The following is a 26,209-nucleotide window of genomic DNA, read 5'->3' on the forward strand; positions in this document are numbered from 1 at the left end:
TGTATGTATACATTATATACATACATATATAGATGTATGTATATCCCTATATCCATTATATTTCAGTGTATCTGTCTTTTATTTTCGGGAGGAGGGTTTTAGACTAACGCTCTTTGGTGGGGCAGACAGCCGCCACAGGCCATTGACCAAAATCAATGCCTTGCCTATTGCCTGTATGGTTCGAATACGTACAACATTGGAAGTCGCTTTGAAATTGTTGTTGCTATTGACAATTGCTGGCGGCAGTGGGGAACGTTGCAGCAAATTGCAGCAGCGAGCAGCAGTGAGTCAATGACCGACATTGGCCAAGTGCACCCCATGCCCCACGGAAGGAAGGAAGCCGTCCTCGTCTTGCTGTTGGTGTTGTCGACACACCCACATACAAGTCAGAGCAAGCCAGACCAGACCAGGAGTAGGATGTGGCCCGAGGTAGGCAGAGCCCGGTGCCGAGGCAGTGGCAGAGCTCAGCCAATGCTCTTTGACTGCACACTCAAGTAGAAACTTGTCAATATCTACCGACCCGACCCGACTCGCAACGCCCATCCGCCCATCCGCCCATCCGCCCATTTATCCATGGAAGGAGCCATCTATCCGCATGCCCCGTCTCTGATTCCATTCCCGCCTTGCGTTTTATAGCTGTCTTGTTCCTCTCACTATGGAATCATGGATTCGAGGAATCAAGGCAACAGAGAAGCAGAAGGCAACGTAGCAACATCGAATAAAAGAAAAGAAAACAAGGAGGAGAAGAAATTTTTGTAAATAGCGCCGAACTTCGAATTCTCTGGACAGGAAAAAACCCATCAAATCCCCAGCAGTCGCATTTCATTCGTTTGTACTCCCATTTCTAGTTTACGATTAGTCTCCTCCAACACTGTTCGTATGATCGCAATTAGCTTTTATTTCTTGTGCTACTTTACCTTTTGTTTCCACTCTTCAATCCCAAATTCTGTTGAGAATGAGCCGTATACAGTATCTTAAAATTAAATTAAAAAAAAGGGTAGCAAAGTAGCAAAAACTTGATGCTTGAATCGCTCAAGAAGTTGCGGATTCCGGGGCCCAGGACTCCGGGAATCGTGTCCCTCCGAAGCTGATTAGCCAACGGCTTGCGAAATCAATTTCCGTTTAGAGTTTTTCCCTGAAGGGGGCGGGAGTGGAAGTCTAGCCTGGAGCTGGAAATGGTGGGGGTGGCACTCGAATGGGTGGAAGAGGGGGGAGCCGGGGCTGGGGGGGAATGAGTGGAGGAGTGGAGTGGAGCAATTACTTTGAGTGCCATAACTGTGGGATATGCCATGACCGAATCATTGAATCATCATAGCTCTTGTCCGTTTGTCTGCCTGTATCGTGTCCTTCCATGAAAGAGGAGTATGCAATTATCTGCACGCTCCTCCATTGATGGAGAGAGGGATAGGGGTGAGAATGGGGATGGGGAGGACTAACTGTTGCACTGATGACCATCCTCCTGGTATTTCCCATTTCCCCATTTCCCATTTCGACTGTGTAAATTGGCTTGATTGGCGCTATTAAAATAATTAGCCTCGGCTCCTCGATAATGCTTTCGCAGTGCGCAACTCCCTTGCCACTTGCCAATTGCCACTCGGTGGGGCAGACAGACCCCCGCAAGCCCCTACTGACATTGCCACATAACCAACTCCACATCCTGAAGAGCTATTCCTTCAGCAATTGGAGGCGCAGTGCGCAAAATAAAATAATGCGCAATTATTGAAGGCAATCGTATCTAGACACCGACCAAATGCAACTGCTCCTGCCCCCTGCCCTCAACTATCCAACAGGCTGAACATTAGAAATGCCTTAAATATGGAATCAAAAACTACTTTCGATCGACTACTCGGATAGAGCCAGCAGGCAGGCATTCCGACTGATGAGATGGAGGTAATCGATCGTCTTTTTCTCCCTGATTGCTCAATCAGAGAGCTCAATCAATCCTGCCACCCCAGAGGGAGTCGTATTCGTATTCCATGTGGTGCCAGCCAATTCCCAAAATCTAGTGAGAACCGAAGCCAGTCTGGTTCTCGGGTTGGGGAATAGACATTGATACCAGTACGAGTAATCATACGTCTATGGTATTCATGGAAAAATTTGTATATATTTTTTATGTGCATAAGCCAGTGACAATAAAGCCAGCGATGGGGGATGTGATTGGGGTCGGGGATCCTTCGACAGCGAGACTTCGAAAGGCAAAAGGCAAATGTAGATGTCCCTGCACTGCATGTGGACACTCTTTCCAGCCCGCGGTCTGTATCGAATGTAGCGTAACTGCGGGCAAAGGGTATTCGAGTATTCGGTCTTCGAGTGCGATTGTTTGGTTTTGGGTTAAAGTGGGCGAAAACAATAAACATAAAGTGCACAAACACACACACACACACATATGTACATATACACACACCACTGTCCCCCAACCACCCCACCCACTCACTGCCACTCAAATTAGATTGTGTATCTCTGTGTGTGCGCGTGTGTGTGTGTGGTGTCGGGGTGTATATCTGTGTGTTTACAAAGTAGCAGCAACTGGCTTATCAATTTCCATGTATTCCCTTAAACCATTCTCACTCCCGTTCTGCCTGGCCTTGTGCACTACCTTTTTCCGTGTGTTTATTTGCCTGCTGGCAGCCATAATCAGTCAATGCCGCCGCATCGCACCAGTTGGCCAGAAGAGGCTCGTCTTGGCCCTCCCAAAATAAAGAGGCTCAAACAGAGGCAGAGTCACAGACAGAAATAGGCAGGCGTGTGACAATAGGGGAACGGGAGTGCGGGAATAGGTCTCTGTAAAAAGCCTGATAAAAGTTTTTGAGCAAGCTCGATGTCGTCTTTTTGCAGTGCTAAAAGACGCATTACAACCACCAAGCAAGGAATGGGGAGGATGCCTTCAATGCCATATACATAATTATATGTATATACCAAATATATCTGTATATATATGTATGTACATACAATGTACTATATCCCTACAATTCAATTCGCTCCCCAGCAGTCGCGCGACTTGTTATACATGACAAATTTTTATGGGCAAATAATTTTGCTTTCTCTTTCGTTGATTTTATGGCCGCTTCGGCTTTGGGGCTCTGTCTCTAGGATCCGTATACCAAGGGAGAGGCGGTACGGGTGCGTTGGGGCGTTTTGGGGGCGTGGTTCAGCTATCAAAATCATTTGCTTGCTAATTAAATACATTTGCCGCCGCCGTTGCTCCGCGTTGCGTGTTGCTGAACAATTAACTCGCTCACTCATTCAGGCCACTGCTGCTGCGGCTGCCTGATTCTCCGCTCTGGAGAAGCTTTTATGCAGCATACTTTTCGGCGTGGGACAGGTGGCAAGCGGCATGTGGCAGAATACAGGCCTACAGTCAGGTGGAACAATAAACCATTCTGTGCAATAAACCATTTACTGAGTTTCAAATATTAGCGGAGCGACAATTGCAAATTTTGTATTTAGCCCCGCCCTCGCATGATTGGAAATGCATAATTTACAGGAGACTAAACAGCAGCAACAGTGGCTACGCTTGTTTGGCTGTGCTTTCTAGTGTTTGTAAAGCTTTGACCATTCGTTATTCGCAAGTGTTGGTATCGGGTTGTATTGTCTTGTATTGGAAAAAAACGATGCTTTCCATCACTAGAACAACATGAAACATTTTGTCAATGCTTTTACTCAATCTCCGGCTCTGTCTCAAACTGCATCACAGCTTTCACAACTCCTGAAAGAGGATATGCGAGAGTGGAGCGAAAAGTTGGCTCATGGATGGACAGAACAAACATCGAATTAAATCGAATCGAAAACCCATTTACTGCAGATGCTTGTAGGAAGAGGAGGAGGAAATATACTTGTAAAAGTGACACATCACAGAAGTCCGGATACAAAATGTCGTTGCTCTAGCTCTTATATTCTTTGAGCACTAGGCGGACAGACGGACGGACTGACGGACGGACGGACGGACGGACAGACGGACGGACAGACAGACTCATTTTGAGTATCACCTACATATACTCATTTTGAGTATCGGGTATACAAAATGAAAGCCCATTTCTGCATTAAACATGTACATATATATATGTACATACATACATACTTAAATCTTTACATATGTACATATGTATGCAATAGAATCCTATATCTTTGATCTTTCTTCGAATTGAGTTCTTGAGGGCTACATATAAAGTTGATTAATGATGCTCAATGTGGCTCATACATTAAGAGTGTCGTCGCAGTGCTATTCTTCGATCAGCCCTCGACCTTCAATTGAGCGATGGCAAATGCTTAATTTTGCATCTACTCTGCACTGCAATAATTGGATGTTGCAGTTGCATACGTTGCACGTTGACAGTCCAAGGCCAGTGCGAGAAGGAGTGCATACATACAAATGCATACGAATATATTTCATATGTAAATAATAGCAGACACTCTGGGCTTTGAATGGATTGCACTTTAATTAAATCGAATACGAAATAGTCGATGCGCATAGTTCTGTCTGTCTGTCATTCTGGTTGGTTCCGCAGGCTTCGGCATTTGCATCCCATTTGAATGCCACTCAGGAATCTGGCCCAAAGGCCACATTTCGTGTTCCATTCGGTGGTCAAGTTCAGGGGAATGTTGGCATTCACAAAGGATACATCTCCATACAGACACAGAAGAGGCGTTCAATTTGCCGTTTGCCTAATTAGGAAAGTTTCCGAAAAGCGACACCGAATCGGCATCGCAGAAGAAGGGGGCTTTTAGGAGGCTGCCACGCGGGCAGGGAGGGCAAGGGTGCCAGAACGGGATGGGGTGGTGCAATCATGCAGACCTTGAGACACAAAGTAAAGTTGCTGCCTGCCGCTTCTTGTTTGTTGTCACTTGCTAAACCTTGTTGGTTCTGTCTCTCTTGTTGTTTTTCTCATTGCTGTACCTCGTGCTCGTACTCTGTGCGCTGTTCCGCTTCGATGGGCGTAAGGGAAATCAGTATTAATTACTTGACTCCTTGTTGGTTACACGGGTTACACGTCAGGCGGACAGGCGGACAGGCGAACACATGGAGGAGGTGTCTGTATGTCTGTGTTTTGTGTCCTGTATCTCTGTCTGGCCCTCTTTCCCAACCCCCAACCCCCAACCAAGTAATGAGCAAACCAGTTCAAATGGAAAGTGATTTATACACACGTAGAGGTTGAGGTAGAAAGCCATCGAAATAATGAAATAATGAAGTAATGCTTTGGACTCTCGCAGATCATGAACCATTTGAGTAATGAGCGAATCAGTACCTCAGCGACTCAGCATTTTTCATGGTATCCCTTCCATGGATGGAACTCCACTGATCGAAATTCAAAGGCGAAAGAAAACAGCAAACTTGCTTGAACAAAGTCGTTTCGAACATGAATCACTTCCAGTTCCAGTTCCACTTGCACTTCTAGTCAATAGGTACGAGTATCAAGTACAGTCCCGTCCCCCATCCTCTCTCATTGGGAACTTTTCCCGCTGGGTCGCCTAATGACCAAGTAAATCGCTCTGCTGAACAGAAAAGAACAGAACTTTAGAGAACTCTAAGTGGGCTGTTGATTGATGCAGTGTAGCCATAAAGCCCTCCCCCGTTTGCTGTCTCTTGATTCTGTGGCGTGGCTGATGGGTTAGATGATGGGTGTGCGTGGCCCTAAATTGTATCCAGTTGATGAGTCCAAAAGTCGTTCCTAAAGCTGAAGAAGGTCTTCGCATTATTCGCAACCTTTAACGGAGAGTCCTCCCCCTGGGAGGCTCCTGTCAGCTATGGAGCCACAGCAGAATCAGCGGCAGCAGCAGCAGCAGCAGCAGCAGCAAAAGCAGCCACAAGCCGCAACACGCTGTCTATCAACATTTTAAGCTAATTAAAACGCACACACACACACACACACACACACACACACACACACATAGAGCGCACTCAGGGACGAAGAGATTCTGGGACTCTGGCAGTGGCAGTGGCAGTGACAACCACATCAAATGTGTGAAAGGCATGAGCGAACGATCTGCAGTGGCAATGGCAGCTGCAAATGGAATTATAACTTTGCATGCGGCAAAGCGACTAATTGACAAATGGATAGCGCTAATCCCTGGTCCATGGATAGGGAGCTAGCTCAACAAGTGGACGCTCCATCCATCCAGCTGCATCATCATTATCATCATCAACTATGAATGAATCTGAGCGGAACGGAAACGGAGGAGAATGGACAATGGACAATGACGCACACACTGCAATTGCAGTTGTCGGGAGCCATGGGAGCACCCTTGGCGAGCGGAGGGGGTTGTAAATCAGTGAGCGGCATAATAGACTCACTCACCAGGCACTGCCGCACAAGCACACAGTGATAACCGGGGCAAGGGGCACACCTGATAGGGACTTGGCCCAAAACGGGGCCACCGCTGCACATACACGTATGAGCCGCGGAGCCGTGGCCAAAAACGTAAGCACACATAGATAAAAAGCAGTCGCGTTTGGAGCAAAAAACTACTAATGTTGGGAGCCCTCCGATTCCGAACCATACGAGTCAGTAACAGACAGGGGAAGTGCGAGGAGGTGTAGCCTGCCAAATGGCATGTTCAAACAAAATTAAGAGCGGGCCAACAGCTGCCACCATCCAGAGGTGGCTCCAGTGCCAGTGAACGTTGCACGGGTCATCAAACCGAGCGGCCCTGCAGCTGGGTGCAGGAGTTGAAGGCTGGGAGGACTGCAGTAGATACAGGGTGCCATCAAACAAAGGACTTTCCTTGGAAATTTCCATGTCAAAATGCCGCGAAATTCCCTTAAGCTTTGAAACTGAAAGACGATTCAATTAGGAGAAGGCCCTTTTCCTGTCTCCAACAAGAGGCGGGCACCCTGTTCCCTGCAGCGGCACAAATATTTTCGGAAAGTGAAGAAAAATTAGTTACAATAAATTGACCGGAAGTTGCCGCCCAAAATGAAGGAAGCCAAACGGTGGGGACGAGGATTCCTCCCCTTTAAAAGCAAGGAAGCGGAAGACCGGAAAAAAATCGAGGAGCCTCCCGTTGAGAAGGCAGCCGGAGCGGAGCCCCAAGTGGGTGTGGCATGTTTGTCTGCGGCTGCTCCTGTGGCAGGAGCGGGTGTGTGTGTGTGTATGTGTGTGCAACGTGCCACTCATCGCTCCCGGAGTGTGTAGTGTGAGTCTCTCCGTTTCTTTTGACGTGTGTGCTGCAGCCGGTCTGTCTGTCTGGTCGGCCGTCTAGATTGAAATTCCAACAGAAAACAGCGGAACCTGAGCCAGAAAGCCCCAAGTCTGTGTGTGCCCCCACCGCAGACAGACGTTGCATACAGATTTTCAATTTCCATATCATGTGTCCTCCGACCGTAGTCCCTGCAGTCTGCAGGCGGAGCCGTTGCTCGATTCCTTTTGGAATTTTCTACCACAAAACGCCGAGTACTGAATCCTCAATCGAAGCAAAACAAAGCAAAGTGCAACACAAAAACCAAAAAAAAAAAACCCAAACCAAACTCAAACTCAAAGCCAAAGCCAAAGCTAACCAAACTTAAACGTAAACTATTGTACAACAGCCGCAACAGAACAATGAGCGCACAATGAAACGAATGAATGGATGGTAGATGGCTGTGTGGCATGTTTCCCTGGAGGCGCCACAGGGAGACAGGCTAAAAAAGTGTCACCAGGCGAATGTTTCAACGTCGGAGTTCAGTTGTGTTTACCATATCAATTTTTGTCGGGTGCATAGTCTCGTCGTCCCTTCATTCATTGTCCCCGTCCCTGTCCGTATCCGTCTCCGTGTCCATCGATGTGACGTGCATAACTTGACAAAAACTTGCCCTAAACCGCAGACACAGCGCAGAGGCGGAGGCAGAGCCAGGGACACCGTTTTGCATATGTAACTCGGAGCGCAAGCAAAGACGTCAATTGTCTGCTTCAACAACTTTTATAGCCACAAATACCCTTTACAGAGGGTACATAGCAGAAGCACATTCCTTCTGGAATGTCTCTCTAGAGAGTACTCTCGGTTCGCAAGGGTACCGAAGAGTCTCTTCGCCGAAGAGACTAGAGGCTGCCTCTCGACAAAGTCTCTCTGATTTTATGGTTTAATTTTGTTTCTGTTGGCCAACTGTGAAACAAACCATTTCTCTCTCTTATCGTTTCAGGTGATTAGAAAATGTCACCCACTGATCTGCATCCTGGCGGGGGAGCGGCGGACGACTACCATCTGGCCGCGAGTACCTCTGGTGGCGGCGACGGCGGCGGTGGTGGCGAGAAGCTGAAGGATATGCCGGAAAAGTACGTGATGGCGATTGTCAATTTTCTCGACTGGCACGTCAACGCAACTGCTGACATGGAGCGGATCAACCTTAAGGCGAGCATCAAGTCCGTGTACTGGCTCTTTCTCATCCAATACGCGGCACTGGCCCTCCTTGGAGTAATTCTCAATATTGCAATTATCGTGTACATCATGTACCATCGGCTCTACAAGGACGTAACACACTCATTTCTGATCAATCTAGCACTGTGTCACTTTGTCCAATGCGCCTTAGTCCTTCCCGTCTCGCTGATGGTGATGCTCATCCAGAACTGGATCTTCGGGCAGTTCCTATGCTTTTTTCTTCCCATGCTACAGGTGAGTAATCCATCTATACTCGTAGATGTATCTAAATGCCATAACTTTATATTTAGCTTACAAAATGAGCAAGAAGATGTAGTTTCCCCCTCCCATTTGGCTGAGTGGAAATGGCATCAGGTTTCGCTCAATTGAGCAATCTTTGGTCTATCAAATCAAGCATCACACACCCACCGTGATTGACAGACGATTCGAGTGGCACAGGCTTAGAAATTACAAGCAAATAAAATGATATACCTGAATTTCATCCGATGTGCCCTGCCACAGCCACAGCCACAGCCACAGCCAAAGCCATAGCCACCGCCTTTTCCTTTTTTTGTGGCAAACAAAAAAAAAAAACGGCAAACGTCCAGAGGGGTCCGGGTACAAAATGGATTCGGCAGGGCACACTTCTATCTGCGGGACTCCTCTATCAGATGATAGGCCCTCAATCTGTGGAGCAGACAAATGATTACATTTATAACCTTGACGCTGCAGGAGATTCTATTACGCGACAGAGGCACAGTTAGATCGAAATGGGGATGGAGCTTCGAATGCGAATGTAGGCGTAGGAGGGGTATCAGAACGGGATATGATTCGATTTGATTGCTATCACAAAAGGGCGACAAATAGCTCTCACAAATACAGCAGGCAGGCGAATCAGGCAGGCCAGCCAGGCAGACGACTGAACAAAGGCACCTCATGGGGCATCCTCGCGGATCCAGTCATGTGTGTGCGTGAAATCCTCGTACCATTAGGCCCCCCTTCCTTGCGTAATGATTGATTGGTGGAGCAGTGGGGGAAGATGCCACAAATCTGACAAGTTGCATTAATTTTGTGACTTAAAGCCGACAAATGCGACACTGAGATGCTGAGATGAAAACGGCGTTCATATACTATTTACTATTAAAATCAGATATAATAAAAGTTTAAGATATTTCTGATATTTAGTATACAAATTGAAAACATAAATAAAAGGTTCCACTTTTATCCTAAGCTCATTCAATTGTATCTAAAACTTCTTATATACATATAAACTCTTATTATGAGGATTAAATTATAGCAATTAAAGTATAGGCAAAATATACAGATATAGATAATTTTTGATTTGTTTATTTATTTGTTATTATTGTCAGGATTTTCGTTTATTAATTAAATTTTGTAAGTCGGGAACCGCTCACAATAATAATAATAATGCGAGCTGCCAGGGCTAGTAAAATAATTTGGTTAAGAAAAAAAAACTCATCTATATATTGTATTTGATTTCTTTGAAGGACATTCCGTTACACGTGGCCATGATATCCCACATACTGATTGCCTGGGATCGCATGCGCTGGCTGAACGATCCGCTGAAGGGCCGCCTGCCGGGCTTCGTTTGCTGCTGTGCTACCTGGCTGACTGGAATGGTGATTGCCCTGCCCTACCCCATATACACTTTCTACGTGGAACTGGGGGTGAGTACGGGGTGTCCTTGCTGTGGGGATTGCGGGAGATTGAGATTGAGGCCTGGGGAGTGAGGAGGATGGACCAAGGCGTTACTTGATTGAAAATTAAACTTCGCCATGGCAACGCGGCCTCATCTGAAGATCAAAGCGAGTGCACTAGACCATTAAAGCGCCAAGGACTCCTCCAACTCCACTGCCACCAGACGCACAATCGCATATGTGAACAGGCACCTGACAACGGCTTAAATGGGAAAATGGGAAAATTCCGCTGAACCGCATTCACTTTGGGTTCGTTCTCTCATTCGCTCCGCGAACCAGTTCGTTCTGTGTCGCTCCTCTGTTGCGAAGCTGCATCGTCCAATTATAATTGGATTTTAATTATAGTTATCGATGATTTATCGCACCTTGCTGCAATATCGAGTGTCCTGGTGGAACTCGCATTTATTGAATTTTTAATTTGAATTGATATTTTTAAGAATGTGCTGAGAAATTTCACCAAGCTTGAGATAATATTATCATTTTTCATGAGGAAAAAACTTAAAATATGAATATTGTTATGCATAAATACATACATACATATATCTAAAATAGCTGCACATCCCTCGGCTCTGCTTAGTTTACCAAAATCCCTTCCAATTTGCTGACACCACCACTCGCCTGAGACTCAGAGTCTGGGGTTCAATTTCAAACTCGTTAACATGCCCTGTCAACGTGGTCTGTGTGTCTGCCTGTCGGCCTGCATTTTGTTCCCAATTGCTACATTGACTCTCTCCATATTTTGCTGTTCCTGTGATGCTGTGGCTGCCTCAAAGTGCGCCCACAACAGCAACAAGAGGCATAAATATTTATGGCCCATAAAGTGTTGCAACTTTTTGATACACTCACTCTCTCTCTCTCCCTTTCTGTCTGTCTGTGTGTGTATTTCTCCGCCTCCTGTTGTCCACCACCTGCTCCTCAGGGGAGGGGTTGGCATTGTGTCAAGTCATCACTTGCATATGTGTGTGTGTGTATACCACTCCTACCCGCCCTTGCCTTGCATATTTTATATCATCTTGGGACCTTTTCTATGGTTTCGGGGCCCAAATATTTCTTGAGAACTGAGCCAAAAATCCTTCAAGGCAGTGGCTCCACTGAAATGGCTCCAACATGAAATTGATGAAGATCGGAAATATCCTCGCATTGGCAGCTGACTGCAGCGAGAATCCCAATGGAGATCACACAATCCTGACTTCCTGATTTCCCTCCTAGTGAAACCCAAAGCGAAAGGGGATTGAACCCTTAGCAATCCCTTTGCGTAATTTTTGTGGCAATTCATTGAACCCCGAAGCCCATAAAAGCTGTCAGGCAACAAGTGGGTCCCAGGCCCAGAGCTGTCTATGATGATGGCGATGATAGCCAGCCTAGGTGCACCGACAAGCCCCCTAAAGTTTAGTTTGGGGCTGCCGCCTGGCCGCTTGGTAACGGGCTCACTCGCCTGTCAATAATTTCATTAATTCAATATTTGCGTATAATTTGATGGCTCCTCTCCAAGGTTCAGCAAGGACCTGCCTGGACCTGGAGGAGGGCTTATTATCTCTGTTTCGGGGATGGAGTTACTCTCTTTTCCGCTGCCTGTCCTGTGCCTGAGCCTGTGTTTGCGGCAATTTATGAATATTTTAGCATTCTATTACGGACACACCCACTCGCCCCAGACACATCCAGTGGACGGGAGTGTGGAATGGGGAGCATGTGCATATACATGGATGTGTGTGTAGCACTATATAAACAATTCCATGAGGACTCTGATTGCCAATTCACAATTTGGCAGGCTGTTCCACAAATCTTCCCCTTCCCGACCAGAGGCGGACAGAGAGAGAGAGAGAGAGAGAGGGCGAGAGAGGAAGAGAGACGAGAGCCAGGGATCTCAGGAAACAATTCTCCATTTAATAAGGAAAAGTTTTCCGTACTTTGGTCCCAGCCGCCACCTCTCTCTCTCTCTCTGGCTCTCTTTATAGCCAAAAGTCAAACACTAAAATGAATTGCTCCAGCTAGGTCCAGTCCTGACCTGTACCTATCCGTGTCCTGTCCGTGCCGATTCGGTTTGGATTCAGCTTCAGTTGGGGCCTGGGTCTCCGTCTGTGTCCACGTGGGGGCATGGTTATTTCCAGGTAATAAGCGTGGAGGCTGCCATAACTGGCCAGCGAAACTTTTCTGTTTGTTTTCGTGTTTGGCCTGGAAAAGTGTCAAAAACTTTTCCACAAAACAAATTGAAATTTTCCATATTTCTGCGCTGTGCCCCACTCTGCAACTGTCCCTGTGGCACTGCCAGACGCGGCTTCGGCTTCCCTTTGTGCGGCGGCAAATTGATTTTTTAAGTTGTCCCCAAACAAATCAGAGTGGAAAAATAAAATCCCTTTACCTCCGTCAAGCTTATACGGTCGCCGCCTCCAAACCCCCCTGCCCGCCAACAAACAGAAGTCGAAGAAAGGGCTTAAGTCCTGTCTACAATCTGCATTGATTCGGAAACGGCCTGGAATCGTGCACTCTTCGCCAGTCAAGGATCTGCAGATCTTCTACCCCCCACATGACCATTAGCTGGAGCGTTGCTGGAGTTCACTCTCTAAGAGGCAGAGGATTGTCTAGGCCAAAGAACCCACTGAAGGCCCAATTTATTTATGTTTATTAGCTCTTGCGCCTTCTTCCTGCTTTTGTTGCGGATATCCGCTTACCGGCGTTGACTTTAGCACGCGGCTTCCCCTAATTCTATCTCCATTTCCACCTCCCCCATCCTCATTCATATTTCCAATTTCGCATTTCCGACTTTCATCCTTATTTCCATTTCCCCATCAACAGGATGGGGTGGACCGTTGTGGCTTCTATGAACGAGGCGGATATGCGCCTGCAAGGCGAAAATACATGAAAATTCGAATCACTGCGCAAAAGAAACGACCAGGGTAAACATTATCCACATTTAAGGAATATGCCACACTACTCCACATTACAATGATGATCGAAATATGATCGCAATTTTCATCAGGAAGGGGGCGTCTTAGACAATGTTTGACATACCATTGCTGCATGATACCTTTGCTGTTGTTCATGAATTCCTGGGCACACTTGGGCTTACTCTGGGGTGCCTCTATATCTATATTGTATCTACATATGTATGTATATCTCCATGTACATTTCAAATTTCCATCTCATCAACTTACGGCTAGGGCATACAGAAGCTTGCAGCTTTTACTTGCTTTTCCTCGTCTCTGTGTTTCGTGTTCCGGCGCAGAAAAGAAACTTTAAATACAATCAACTGGCCCCTGGCATTGGGCTCGTTGGAACAATTTGTAAAAATTACACATGCATAAACATACACATACACTCATGAGCACGAGCACACACGCAGAATGAGAAGGGAGTGAAGGGGGGGATAAATGAGACTTCCGCCTTAACCGGAAATGGTCCTTTGGCCTCGCTGGGGTCGGGGTCTGGTCGGGTTGGCTCTCCGATATCTTGGTCTCCTGGTCTTGGTCTTTGGTCCTGTGCTGCGCTCACCTCGGGACTCGGGGCATTCGTGTGGTCCTTTGCTGCCTGTCCTGTCCATGTATCCTTCTCCAGCTCCAGGCAAAGGCCTTAGCCCCTGCCTCTGCCTCCATCTTCATCTTTATTATTATTGCATATTATAAATATGACTTTGTTAGGAACCAGTTTGTCTGTGTGTGGGTGGGCTCAGAGGCGGTGCGCCGCCTTCCTTATCCTTCTTCCCTCTCTCTCCAGCTCTCTGTCAGGGGTACGTATGTAAGACTTATTAAATTGCCATTTACCAGTACAGAACGAGCATTGTAAATTGCTCCATTGTCAAAGAAAATTAGTTGATATGTGTCCAAAGGGGTCGAAGGGTGCGGAAGGATGGGATGCGGAGAGGATGGGCATCGGCATGGGCTGATTGCGTGGCTCGTAAGGGGGTTCCATGGTCTTTCAGGCCCCGTTCCGTTGCTCATCATCATCTGCAACTGCATCTCCCCCCGGCTATGCGAGTAGATGCTGCAGAGCTTATCAGCAAATGGAAGCTGAATAGAGGAACATCAATCAATCAGTCAATCAATCAAGCAGAATGAAGACGCAGAAGGAGAACAAGATATTGGCCAGTTGCAGTCGCTAGTTCAAGGAGATCTCTTTTTCTGCTCCTTCCGCCTTCCCGCCAGCTGATTGTCAATTTTAATAATTGAAACAAGGAATACAAATGGAAAACGTAAATTTATTTCCACACCAATTGGCACTCAAACGAAGAAGAAACACACCAGCAGCAGGGGAGCAACAACAGCAGCAGCAGAAGGACCCGCACAATATATTAGGGCGAAACAAATTCCCATAGAGAAATCGTGAGATTTTCACAAGAATGCCACAAAGGAAGTGCCAAAGAAACTGCAAGTTCACATCCAGACTTCATTTGGAGTTTGATATTGAGTTTAATGTCGTTCCGTTTAACGGAATTTTAATGTCCGCCAATGATGTTGCTGCTGCTGCCACCCTCTGCTGCTTTCGTTGCAAATTGCGTGGCAATGGCCAGCGAAATGGTGGCAAGGCGATTTCGCTTCTGGGTAACCTTCGGCGATTTTATGCGCGCTGCAATCGCCCATAAGGCAATCAATTTTTATGTCTCCCCCACTCTGGCAGCGGGAGATTGTGGGACAGAAGCAACAGCTTGCGGGGCAACATGATGACATGACCGGCATGGGGCATGGGGCATTGGGCAGAGGGCAGTAAGCATTCAACAGCGGCAAAGAGGGGTTAACAAACGGCTAAGACACTGACACTAACACTGAAACTGACAAAAGTTCCCGATTCACAACGGTGGAAGCTTCGTTTTCTCTTGTCCTTTTCCCGCAAGCAGCTTTGTTTTCCTAAGCTTTTCCTTTGTTTTTCTCAGATTTCAGTGGAGCGCATCGTGAGTTCAAGAGTTCAATCGGTGGGTGGGAGCAATGGGAGCGGTAAGAGTGGAACGAATTCCGGGTAAACGTTTTACATATTGTAAAATAACAATATCAACAATTTCGTGGAAAATAGCAGACTGCGTGCAAAGCACAGAGCCGGAGCCTCAGCACCGAGGGCCGTCCGAGGAGTTTTGTTAGGTGATTTCTCCCAATTCAAGGGGCCCCCAGGCCATGTTCCATGTTCTCCACAGTGAAACCTCGCTCTGGCTCCCGCTCAAGGAGCGCCAGGGGTTGTCAAATTTTTGCCTCCCAGAGGCCGTGAAATGGCAGCTCAACTTTCGTTATAAAATTAATGCGATTCGCTCGTTCTCGTTTAAGGAGAAAGCGTGGGATGAGTGTCTGGAGGTTCAGCTGCGGCGGCTGAGTGGTTCGTCGATTGGGGGACGCGGGGGTGTGTGATCCAAGTGCGTTTCACTTTGGATCTTCGTATTGTCATGCGGTTGATTTCATTGGGTTCAATGTTCCTCCTTTCCTGCTCCTATGTGTCTCTTCTATTCTGGTTATACCCTAGCAGGGAGGGGGTGTTATTGATTTAATGAGAAATTGCCATTGAAGCACTAGCAGGTAAAGAGAATAAGAACTGGATGACTGAGCACCTACTTATATCATAAAGCCAACAGATGAATGATCGATCTGCAAGGGTATCAAAATCTTCGCTGTCCTAAATGTAGCTTTGCGTTTCCGTTTTCGGGTTTTTGTGCTTCTGTTGTTCTTCTGTAAGCAGCTTAAAGCTCTAAATCACTTGTTGTCCGGACAGAGGTAACAAAGGAGCAAAGCACTCAAAGAACTCCGCATCCCTTGCCCCATGTCCATGTCCTTCTTAGAGTGCTCGTATCACTGATAAGGGATTGGAGCATTGGCGTATGTGCGGAGCCTATTAGACATTTATATTTTCAAGAAAACCCTCATTTCGGATAAGACTGCACCTGGAGGCAATTCCAATTCGTTTGGGCCTTTCGTCTGTTTCTGTTGTGTTCTGTTGCCGTTAGTTGCCGTTTTGCACATTACAAAACAAAACTTTCAAGTGGCAAAAATGTTTTCGCCAAGGTTAAGTGTATTTGTACATACGAGTATATGTAGGTGTATTATTTTTGGAGACTGTACATATTGTATCCTCCATGGCGCAGCGAATAAATACACATTTATTTACACGAAATATAGTAGTACAATATATGTATGGCCGCTGTCTTTCCGCCATTTTTGTTATTATGCGCATAAGCAGAAAATATTAATGAATCCACAAGAAATGCACAAACAATGAAGGAAAAGTAGATATAGAAAATGGGAAAAATGGAGTGCAGTAGAGCGAGAACCACCTTCCGCTAAGCACTTCTTCAATGGTTTCCCCCTAGCAAAGACAGAGAGAGAAAGAAAGAGTCCAGCTGCAGATCCTGCTGCTGATCGGAACACAGATTTCCCGGCTCCGTCATCCTCTTTATCTCTACATCAGCATTCAGTTTCCACTTCGTTTGCATTTTCCTCTCGGCTGCCACTTGAAAATGGGGCACAAAAAGCGTGAAAAAGGAATGAAAATCCAAATCAAAGTCGACGACTGCCCTCTCTCTTTCCACATGAACTGTATCTGTGTCTCTCCTTTGTGTCTGTCCTTTAAGCAGTATATGCGTGTGTCCTGGCGCTCGTTTCTGTGTGTGTTTTTTTTTGCACTTTACGACTTTAATTATGTACATAAGTACATAATTGTGTTATTATCGTAAGCTCACGGAGCGCAACACATGCCGTCTACGGCCACGGGTCCGGGTCCAGGACCGGGTCCAGGACCGGGTCCAGGACCGGGTCCAGGTCCGAGTCCTGATTCTGGGGTCGTAATCCCTGTCTTGGTTTTGATGATCCTCCTCTACCACTGTCATCCTCCCCTCTCTCTTTGTGTGTGTATTTGCTGGGAAACCGACCTCGTCTCCGGCTGTCCGCTTGGCTAGCATTTTACGGCCATTAAGTCCGGCAGTGTCTTTTCGGTGGTCCCACCGTTATTTGGCAGCCACCTTCCACACTGCAGTCCCTCCGTTGCGCCACGCCATCCAGGCCTAACCTTTGGGCTCCTCTTTGCTGTTTACATTCTAATCTCTGGGCCTGGTATCTGGTCCTTGGACCTGGTCTTCCATTTTCCATCTTCTTTCCTCATCCTTCTCCTCTTCTTCCTCCTCTTCCTCCTTCGCGTACATTTTTTTTCTTATTATTTAAAATACGAAAATTTTGCTTTTAATTATGCATTGGCAACATTTCCCTTGTTTTTCTTTTACCACCCTTCGACCTCAGCTTCGTGTTTTCCCATTAGAAGAGACTTTGGTCCGAAAAATGTTAACTCCCGATTATTATTGGTAAGCAGAGGTCCGGTCCCTCTCTCTGTTGTCTCCCTCCTCCCGTGACTTTTTTCATTTGTGTTTCTTTAAATATTTTCTTTTAATTAGTGCGTATGTGAGGGAGCGGACAGGAGGGTACTAGAGGACAGGACAGGACAGGGATTCACTTCAATTATCGCTTTTTGTTGATAACTAAATACATGCAAATAATATCTGAAAATCTGAAGCAGACAAATGAGAATTTCCCTCTTGTTTTTTATCTTATTTATTTTGTAGGTACTTTGTTCTGCGTGGGTGGCACAAGTGGGTGGGTGGTTGGGATGGGTGACAGGGTGGCGCAGGTTAGAGCAGAGTCAAGGACATCGCAATATGAAATCAAATTTCAAACGAATTTTTCCCAACACAACTCCGATGTCTGCGCAGATGCTCCTCCGTAGAAATGGGGCAGCAGCAGCAACAGTAGCAGAAGTTTTTCCGAAAGTAAAAATGACTCCATTTACATGGGGAAAAGCCGGAAAGCTGAAAGAACTTTTGGGATTCTCTAGCTGCAGATCCCTGGATCATCAAGAACTATGGATCTCTGCCTACGCATTTGTCTTGATTCTGCCGCAAAAACACAAACCGAGTCTGAGCCGTTATTTGCCAATTTCAAATTGTTATTAAGTGCTTTTCATTTCCATTTCCTGCCATCCTGCCACCATTCTGGCATCCAATAACCAGCCTTCCACCGAACAATAGCGTCCCTTTCCTCTTCCTCCTCCTGTATGCCCGCGTATCCTTGAGCAGCGATTCGTCAAAGTCAAAACTGGGACGACAGTGGAGATGATAAGACTCGTACTTCTGCGGCCTTCGCTTGCAATTTGTTTGCGTGGGCAACACCGCCACCGCCACGGCCTCAGACTCAGCGTCTGCCCCTAGGCTTGAGCCTAGTCTTTGAGGTATCTATGGAATGCTGCCTAGTGCCTACAGCCTCCTGCCATGGCGGAAATAAATTGTTATTAATGTGCTTGCCTGTGGCTCTGGATCGGCTTCTGTTACTGGTTATGGCTCCCCTTCATCCATCTCCCCATCTACCCGTCTCCCTCCAGGAATCTTACGCTGTCTGAGCCGCAGACGGAGTAGCGGGAACTGGAGAACGAGCCCATGCTCGTGCCCGAGTCGATAAAATGTTTGGAAACGCGCTCCCAATTGTAAATATCTTTATGCCTCGGTTGCTCCTCTGTTCCATGTCTGCGTTTCGTAGACGTGGGCGTGGCCAAAAGCCCGAATAATGTGAGCCAATTTAATGTCCTGGCCACTTGTTGAAAGCATCATCATCATCATCGGGTGCCATTCTCGTTCACATTATCGGTTCTGCCCTGGTCAGGATTGGGGTGCGGCACGGCACTGGGGGGCCTCTTCCAACCATAAACTGTTTACGGGCGGAGCTAAAATTGATTTGTGCCCAGCACGAATCAAATCAATTGCATTAGCAGTCTCCACCGAAGGTAATCATAACTTGGCTCACAGCAGAAGGGGGTGGGGAGAGAAGAGGGGTCTGGGCAGCGAAGAGAGAGATTCCTTGGCTGTGGCCATAAAGCGGAAACTGTCACAGCCGTAAGCACGGAGATGAGCAGAAATGAGAGATGGCCATAAAAAAGTAAAGTAAGAAGAAGGACGGAAGAAGGCACCCACGTCCACTGGCAGGTCGAAAATGGAATACTCTTTCAGCGGTTGCCAGGCATCTTCCAGGGAGGAGGAGTCACTCGGTACATGTATGCAAGGAGAGTATCCCAAAGATGCCCGCAGGCCTCATTGAATTGCGTGCAGCCTCCGCCCGCCACAGTGCCACAGTCCCTCCACCATCCTCCGCCGTTGGCCTCAGCCAAAGGATCTCAGTCTCTGCTCCTGTCCGTTCGTTTCCCTTCGTTCGTTTATTTGCATTTGGCAGTGTGGCACAGTGGCCAAAGTGTTCAAAACAGATTTGTTGGCCAGATTGTACAGCGCTAACAGTTCATTACCCAAATGACTGCTTGGCTCTGTGGCAACAAAGGGGGAAATAGGGGATCGGAGTGAATGGAGGGATCGGAGGGAACGGCAAGGCCCAATAGGGGTGGGTGGGGGGCAGACTGAAAAGGTTTCATTACATTTTCGGGACGGGGTCCCGAACGCCGCAAAGCTTCGAATGGAAAACTTTTTCCTTGAAGACTCCATTTGCTCCTCCTGTTCCTCCTGTTCCTCCTTCTCCTTATCTTCCCCTCTCGTGCCATAGTTTACGATTTGATTTAAAAGTTGGAGTCAAGTTTTGAACCACCTCGACTGCGGGGTGGGTGGTGGAATGGAGGAGTGCCTGCTGTCAAGGGAATTGCTAACTTTTTAATAGTTATTCATACAAAATCATTTACGAGTGCTTTCCTCCATCCAGGGACCCTCTTCCCCTCACAGCATATCCTCTTCAAACATATGTATGTATATGGGTAAGTGGGTGTGTTGGTATGTGAGTGGAACATATGCATGTAGAAGGAGGATCCGTTTGAAAATAAGGAAACTTTATGAAAAGTTCCAAGTTGCAGCCTGGAGGCGACACCCTGCTCCTCCCTCACACAAGCGCAATCTGGCAGAATAATTATGCGCTGCATCATGCGGCAATCGCATGCTGGCCTTGCTCCACTCTTCCAGTCATCCACTTATCCAGTCATGCACTTGCACCTGGACACTTGAGCGATGGACTTTATTGATGAACTCCTCGCTTCAGGGACGACGACTTCTCCCCAGGGCACGTTCATGGAAGTCTCGTTCGCATTATCCAATGTCCACTCTTTGCCCTTTCCCCGTCAATTGTCACTTGAAAATCTCGACTTTCCATTCCATCCCCCACTCAAAACACTCCTCATTATTCCACGGCTGCCAGACGGCTTTTGTTGACTTCCTGCCTCTAATCCCTGCCCTAATCTCATCATCGGATTTATTTAGATATCATTCCGTAGCCCTAAAATCAGAGCGGAGAGCACCTGAACAAGCGCCTCCTTGGATGGTGCCACGGCAGTGCCATTTAATGAGAAAATAACTGGGATTCAGCCATAAATTCATTTCCGCCCTTTGTTTAATTTCCTTCGCTTCTCCGAAAAACTTTTTCGCTACGCGCGAAATCATATGTAATTACAATTACGACGTAATCTCTGTCCGCGGAGGGGTCTCCGTAGACGGTGGGAGCAGACAATACAATCCGTTGGGTGGGAAGGCAGAGATGGCAGAGGAATGGAATGGTGACCATTGTTGGCCACGACATTGGGCCATGGCCATGGATATGCTTATGGCCACGTTTAACGCCAACGCACCGTGAAATGGAGTGCAAGGCTTTGATTGAGGAGCTCTCTCTCTCTCTCTCTGTCTCTCTCTGTGAATGCGAAACGCGTGCCCCCTGTGTGTTTTCAGGGTTTCGAGGAGGGAGCGGTGTGCTGAAGGGTTAAGGGAAGACAATTGTGTATGCTATGTGTGCGCCACAGAAAAGTTGATTCAATTAATGCTTTTCCTAAGCCAATCGATAGGAGGCGCCAGAGGGGTCCATCTACTGCTCTGTAATTATATAAAATCAATTCGAAGAGCTACGCACCCTGCATATCGAATGTCAGTCAACAAACTTGGGGGGAGTAACGAACCTTTATATATTGTATCCTTTTCAGGACTACATGCCCCAGCTTGCCGGGATCGGGTTGTGCGTAGTCAACCTGATGGACGACATGCAGGAGTACACCAGAGGCCTGTTCCTACTCATGTAAGTGCGGTGGTGCAACAACGCCACCCGCCCCCCAAACCCCCCCCCCATCGATAGAGAGAGAGAGAGCGGGTTTCTCTATTCTGCGACTTTCTTGTTACAGGTACTGCGGCCCAGCCATCCTGCTGTCGTACCTCTACATCCGCACATCCCAGGAGCTGCGTCCGCCGGAGGGCCCCTTTGCGGTCATGATGTACGAGCACCGAGCGGACCTGCGGATGCGCCAGCGGTGAGTGCCAGTCGTGTCATTAGGTGGAAATGTTGGGAACGAGCTTAATCATCGGTCGTCAGTTTTGTCTGCTAATTGGGCTGATTAATTCGCTGATTGAGCGATTGAGTGGGGGATAGAGGAGGAAGAGAGGAGTAATCCGACACTGCCTTCCTCCTTTCACCATTCATCTTCTACCAATACTCCTAAAATAGGGTTAGGATAGGGAGCCCAACCACCAATGCCCATCCGCCGCTAATGAGCGTGATTCCTGTCTAATGAGTTCTTCTGATTTCCTGACCAAGTTTTTTCTTTCTCTGCCGCACGGCAGACACTCTTCCACATCGTCGGCGGAGCCGCGCACCCTCAGCGGCGGAGGCGTGGCTGGACTGAGCAACGGAAATCATGCGAGCACCAGATCCTACGACCTGTACAGCGCCGAGCTGGACGTCCATCGGGAGAAGCGGAAGCAGCGGAACTTCGGGAGCATGGCCGCCACTCAAGTGGTCTGCGTGTGCCCCCTGATGATCCTTCGCTTTGCGCGGCTTTCGCTGGAGGAGACGTATGAGAATCAGAAGCACTTTGACTTCACCTACCTGATGTTCGTGTGGGTCGCCTTCCTGCCCACTGTGATCTTCCCCTGCATCTACGCATCGCAGATACTCCCCAGGTAATTTGATGGGATCCTCCTTTTCATACAGCCTGGTTACTTTTATCGACTTTGACTATCATATTATATGTGATCTCTACCCAATATCCTTCACTGCCACCTCTGACTTTTAGTTTTCTTCTATTTCCACGCAGGGATGAGCAGGAGCGTCTAAGGGGCTACTTCCGCCTCTCCTCGAAGAGGAAGCAGAAGAGCCAGCGGCGCCGCGATGTGGGACGCAGATCGGGTGGCGGATCCCGCGAGGACTCCATCGAGAAGGACGAACCCACCAACACCACCACCATCCAGGGACACCAGGGACAGCCCGAGCCGCAGCTCAAGCACCCTCCCAAGGTGCGCCACGAGCGGAGTGCGGGACTGGGCCATGGATCGTCCGGTGATCGGTACAGCGGAACCCCCTACAGACAGGGCAAGGACAGAGAGAGGGATCGGGAGAGAGATAGGGAGCGGGATAGGGATAGGGATAGAGAAAGGGATAGGGATAGGGATAGAGAGAGAGAGAGGGAGCGTATGAGAGGCGGGCGCGGCCCTGGGGACGCTGGGGTGGTCAACAATCTGGGCAAGGACGTGCGCGGCAAGAAGCACGATGTGAAGATCAACATCATATCTGACGGAGGACACGCCAGCAGCCACCTCCATCCGCATGCCCATCGAAAGCACCCCGGGAGCAGCAGCGGCAGCAGTAACCGAAGCAGACCGACGCCCAATCAGCGGCACGGAAGCGGTAACGGCACTCTACGCAGTGCAGAGTGCATGTCGGGGATCACCGCCTCCTCCTACTGCAATGGGAATGGGAACGTGAACACGAGCATACTGGATGACAGCAGCACCAGCAACTATGGCGACGGGGAGGAGAGCTCCGTGGTGAGCAGCATGATGGTTCCTCCGCAGCGCTGGCCGGGATTGGGGCCAGTAGGACCCGGGGCGGGGCTGCGACACAAGGACGTTTCCTTCAGCGAGTGCAGCAGCACCTTCTCGTCCAGCACCTTAGACCGCGACTTGGAGATAATGGACCAGCTTGAGCGTGAGCGCAGCATGGACATCCAAGAGATGCTGCAGCGGGAGCAGCAACGCGAGCAGCGGGAAAAGAGCCGCCACAGCGGAGGGCGCCAGCTGCCGGACATCGAGAAGCTCTACGCCCAGCGCTCGCCGAAGGCTAAGCGCGAGGCGCCCTACGGCTACGACAAAGCCGCGCTGGCCCTGGTCCTACCCGGCAACGACCCCCTTAGCAGCCTCTCGGGCAGCAGCCAGCCCACGGAGCTTAGCATGTGCTCTTCCCTGCAGGACCCCAGCCTGGAGCAGGAGCAGGAGCATCGACTCGAGCGCAGGGATCGGGAGCTGGACGAGGAGGAGGTAGTGCCACCGGACTTCTATGACAACTACACCCCGGGCGGGGCCCAGAACCTTCCCCCAGCTGTCGCCCAGCCAGTCGTCATCGATGTCCAAGCTGTCGCACCTGCTCCACCGCCCGCCTATCAGTATCAGTACAGTCGCAACCGGCCAAGCCGGAAAAGCTCCACAGGGTCGCACCACCCCCACGCGGGCGGGGTCATGTCATCGCGTGGTTCCAAGCGGGACAGCTTCAACTCGCTAAACGGCACCGACCTCATCGCCGGCGCTTTCTGCGAGCTGGATCCGACGCAGCCGCTAAACAAGATGGCCGTCATCGAGGGTCGCATGCGCCGCAGCAGTCCCCGGAACGCAAGCTTCAGCTCCGGCTCGGGCTCTGGATCCGGACGGAGCTCAATGAAGTCCTCGTCGCGCGACTATGGCCACGGATCGTCATCGCACTCGGCCCATCCCGAGCTCGACTTCAGGGAGAACATTTTCGCCGAGCTGTAAGATGTACCATGAGGAGAAATGAGATGAGGAATTGTAGAGAAAGGAGTAAGGAAACGGAACGAAAAGCTTTAGCCTGTTGTTTGTTGCGGGAAATATGCCCGAGATGTTTTTGTGGATGCAGGATAAGAATGAAGTATGTTGGTAATCAAGTATTAGGTTCTACCTTCTACAGGATACACAATATTTAGGGCGATTGAAGCAAGGCCATTAAAGGTACAGCGAAGTTTGCTCAGAGAATTGTTAGGCGGTTAATCAAGCACTAGAAACATATTGGAAAAATCTCAAAAGATAAAAAAAATAAAAAAATACTACAGATAACCGAAACAGATAAAAATAAAGATACTGGTACAGATACAGATACAGATACAGAGGATATGCACAGTTATTTGAATACTTCAACAACCTGGTTGTTGACTGTTAAGTTGATTGATTGAGTGATTGATTGATTGTTGAATGAATGGTTTTATTCTGACATCAGCTGCAGATCAAAGGCTGATCAGATCTAGTAGGGGAATCGAAATCCCCCATAAGAATCGATTAAAGGAAAATTGTAAATGTGGTAAATGTGCCAAGGACAGCCCGGTCTAGGGACCCCCATCATATGTACTCTACTTGTAAACGTAATCGTAATCGTATTACGGAATATCTACGTATATCTTTTAAATGTTGCTAATCATCGAATCTAATGCGGATTAGTTGCGTCAAGATGCAGATGATTTTAAAACTTTTCCCTATTAAATATACATACATATTAGGATATATGGATGTATGGGCAATGATAATACGATATAAAATATTATATTATATTATATTATATTATATTATATTACATATATTATATTGTATTATTTTATATTATACTATATATACAATATTGACAGCTAAGAGAAATATTGATATTTTACCAAACCAAATGCAAAGTCTATTGAATGTTAAATCAATGCAAAATGTCAAAATACACGAAATACTTTATGTAAGTGAATATGTAGTACATATTATGTACTAAAATAAATCATAAGCGCACACCCCCTGGATATCTTTTTCTGAGCCACGTAGAAGAACTACAATACACAGATACGGATACACAGATACGGATACACAGATGCAGATACACACACTCGATTACAGTTTGAGAGATGAAAGATCTCTGGTTCCCAAAAAGAAGTCCAGATCAGAGTTCGCTCCTGCCAGACACTTTGATCGCGGTTTTAGGAGGATATTGTTTAGTGGATCTCCTGGCAGGGAGGGGGCAACGTTTTTTTGTAGATTAAGCTTACAATTGACAAGGATTGGGCATACTTTTCAGAGGACATCCCAGACAGACCCTCTTCAGATATATATATATAGATATTTTATGTATGTTTACCCATATACATATGTATAGATACATATATGTATAGATATAGATACATACATATGTATATGTATAGATACATATATGTATGCACGAGTATGTATTTGTCTCTACGTGTTTATATCGAATAAGATGTTTTTTTGTCGCTGTTTGTGGCGTTTTGTGGAGAATTTAGAGGTTGGAGAGTGCGAAACTAATAAAAAGAGAATTGTATGTGAGTTAAAAGCACACAAAAGCAAATATATATCTATCTATCTTTGACATCGTTTTATTTGCTCCGACTATGTGGGGTGAGACCATCAACGGTGGGGCTTACTGTAGTACCTTGCTTGGAGCTCTGTTCTGTGCCATGCGCCATAAAATCCCTTTTGGTCCTTGCTATTTGCCTTTGACTCTTTTTGGCTATAAGTAAGCCCCCCCTTGCGACAGTAGGGGGCCCCGCCGCTCGGGGTGTCGGCATGGGAAAATAGGAGGCCATGTCGCCCCAATATAATCTGTGCCAATGCAGAAGGCAGCGCCCCAAAAACGGGACCAGAAAATAATTCGCAGCCGAACCATGAACGCAGCATTCGCCGCCAAGGGAGAGAAGGTGCCGCAGGGGAGTGGCGGTTGGAATAGGGTCAGTGCGCGAGTTCAAAAGTTTAAACTGGGGTTTAACAGCCCCAAAAGCAGTTGTCTCTCTGTCTCTTTCTCTGTGCCTCTCTGGGAGGTCACTTCGGCCCAGGGCGCCTCAGCATCAGCCTCTGGCTGCCGCTGCCGCTGCCGCTGCCGCTCTGGACCCAGGGCTCCAGTTTAGTCCATCCGTGACCCCCTGACCCAGTAAAATGATTAAGTGGCGTATTTAGCAGCTGGCTAGATTTACTTGTTTCCTCCGCTACAATACCCTCCGCTGCCCTCAATTCCTTTTCTGAATTCCAGTTGAATTCGAGCGCCAGGTCTTTATATTAGTTAGAACGGGGGAGTCTCTGCATAATTTGTGCTACTTATTTCGATGGCTTATGGCGGGTAATCGTAAACTGACAAGCATTTCATTCAGAAAGTCAACTTTAATGACCAGCCATTACAAGGAAAAGGCAACCATTTCAGATG

At 47.7% G+C, this 26,209-nt stretch overlaps 1 protein-coding gene across 4 annotated transcripts in view; it reads left to right on the forward strand.

Annotated features, from left to right (window-relative positions):
- LOC108164741 (filaggrin) overlaps positions 1–24,535 on the forward strand; it is a 31,635-nt gene extending 7,100 nt beyond the window's left edge. For 3 of the 4 annotated variants that reach the window (XM_033391098.1, XM_017300635.2, XM_033391106.1), the window contains 6 exons: positions 8,114–8,583; positions 9,837–10,016; positions 20,955–21,046; positions 21,150–21,275; positions 21,586–21,924; positions 22,059–23,766. In XM_033391098.1, coding sequence (XP_033246989.1) covers positions 8,125–8,583; positions 9,837–10,016; positions 20,955–21,046; positions 21,150–21,275; positions 21,586–21,924; positions 22,059–23,766 — 2,904 coding nt within the window. In that variant the 5' untranslated portion in view covers positions 8,114–8,124. Of the gene's footprint in view, positions 1–8,113; positions 8,584–9,836; positions 10,017–20,954; positions 21,047–21,149; positions 21,276–21,585; positions 21,925–22,058 lie in introns of all 4 variants that reach the window. The other variant, XM_017300634.2, reaches the window with a different exon arrangement.
- The last annotated feature ends 1,674 nt before the right edge of the window (positions 24,536–26,209 follow it).

Source organism: Drosophila miranda, chromosome XL, assembly GCF_003369915.1.
Source record: "Drosophila miranda strain MSH22 chromosome XL, D.miranda_PacBio2.1, whole genome shotgun sequence".
Taxonomy (NCBI): Eukaryota; Metazoa; Arthropoda; class Insecta; order Diptera; family Drosophilidae; genus Drosophila; species Drosophila miranda.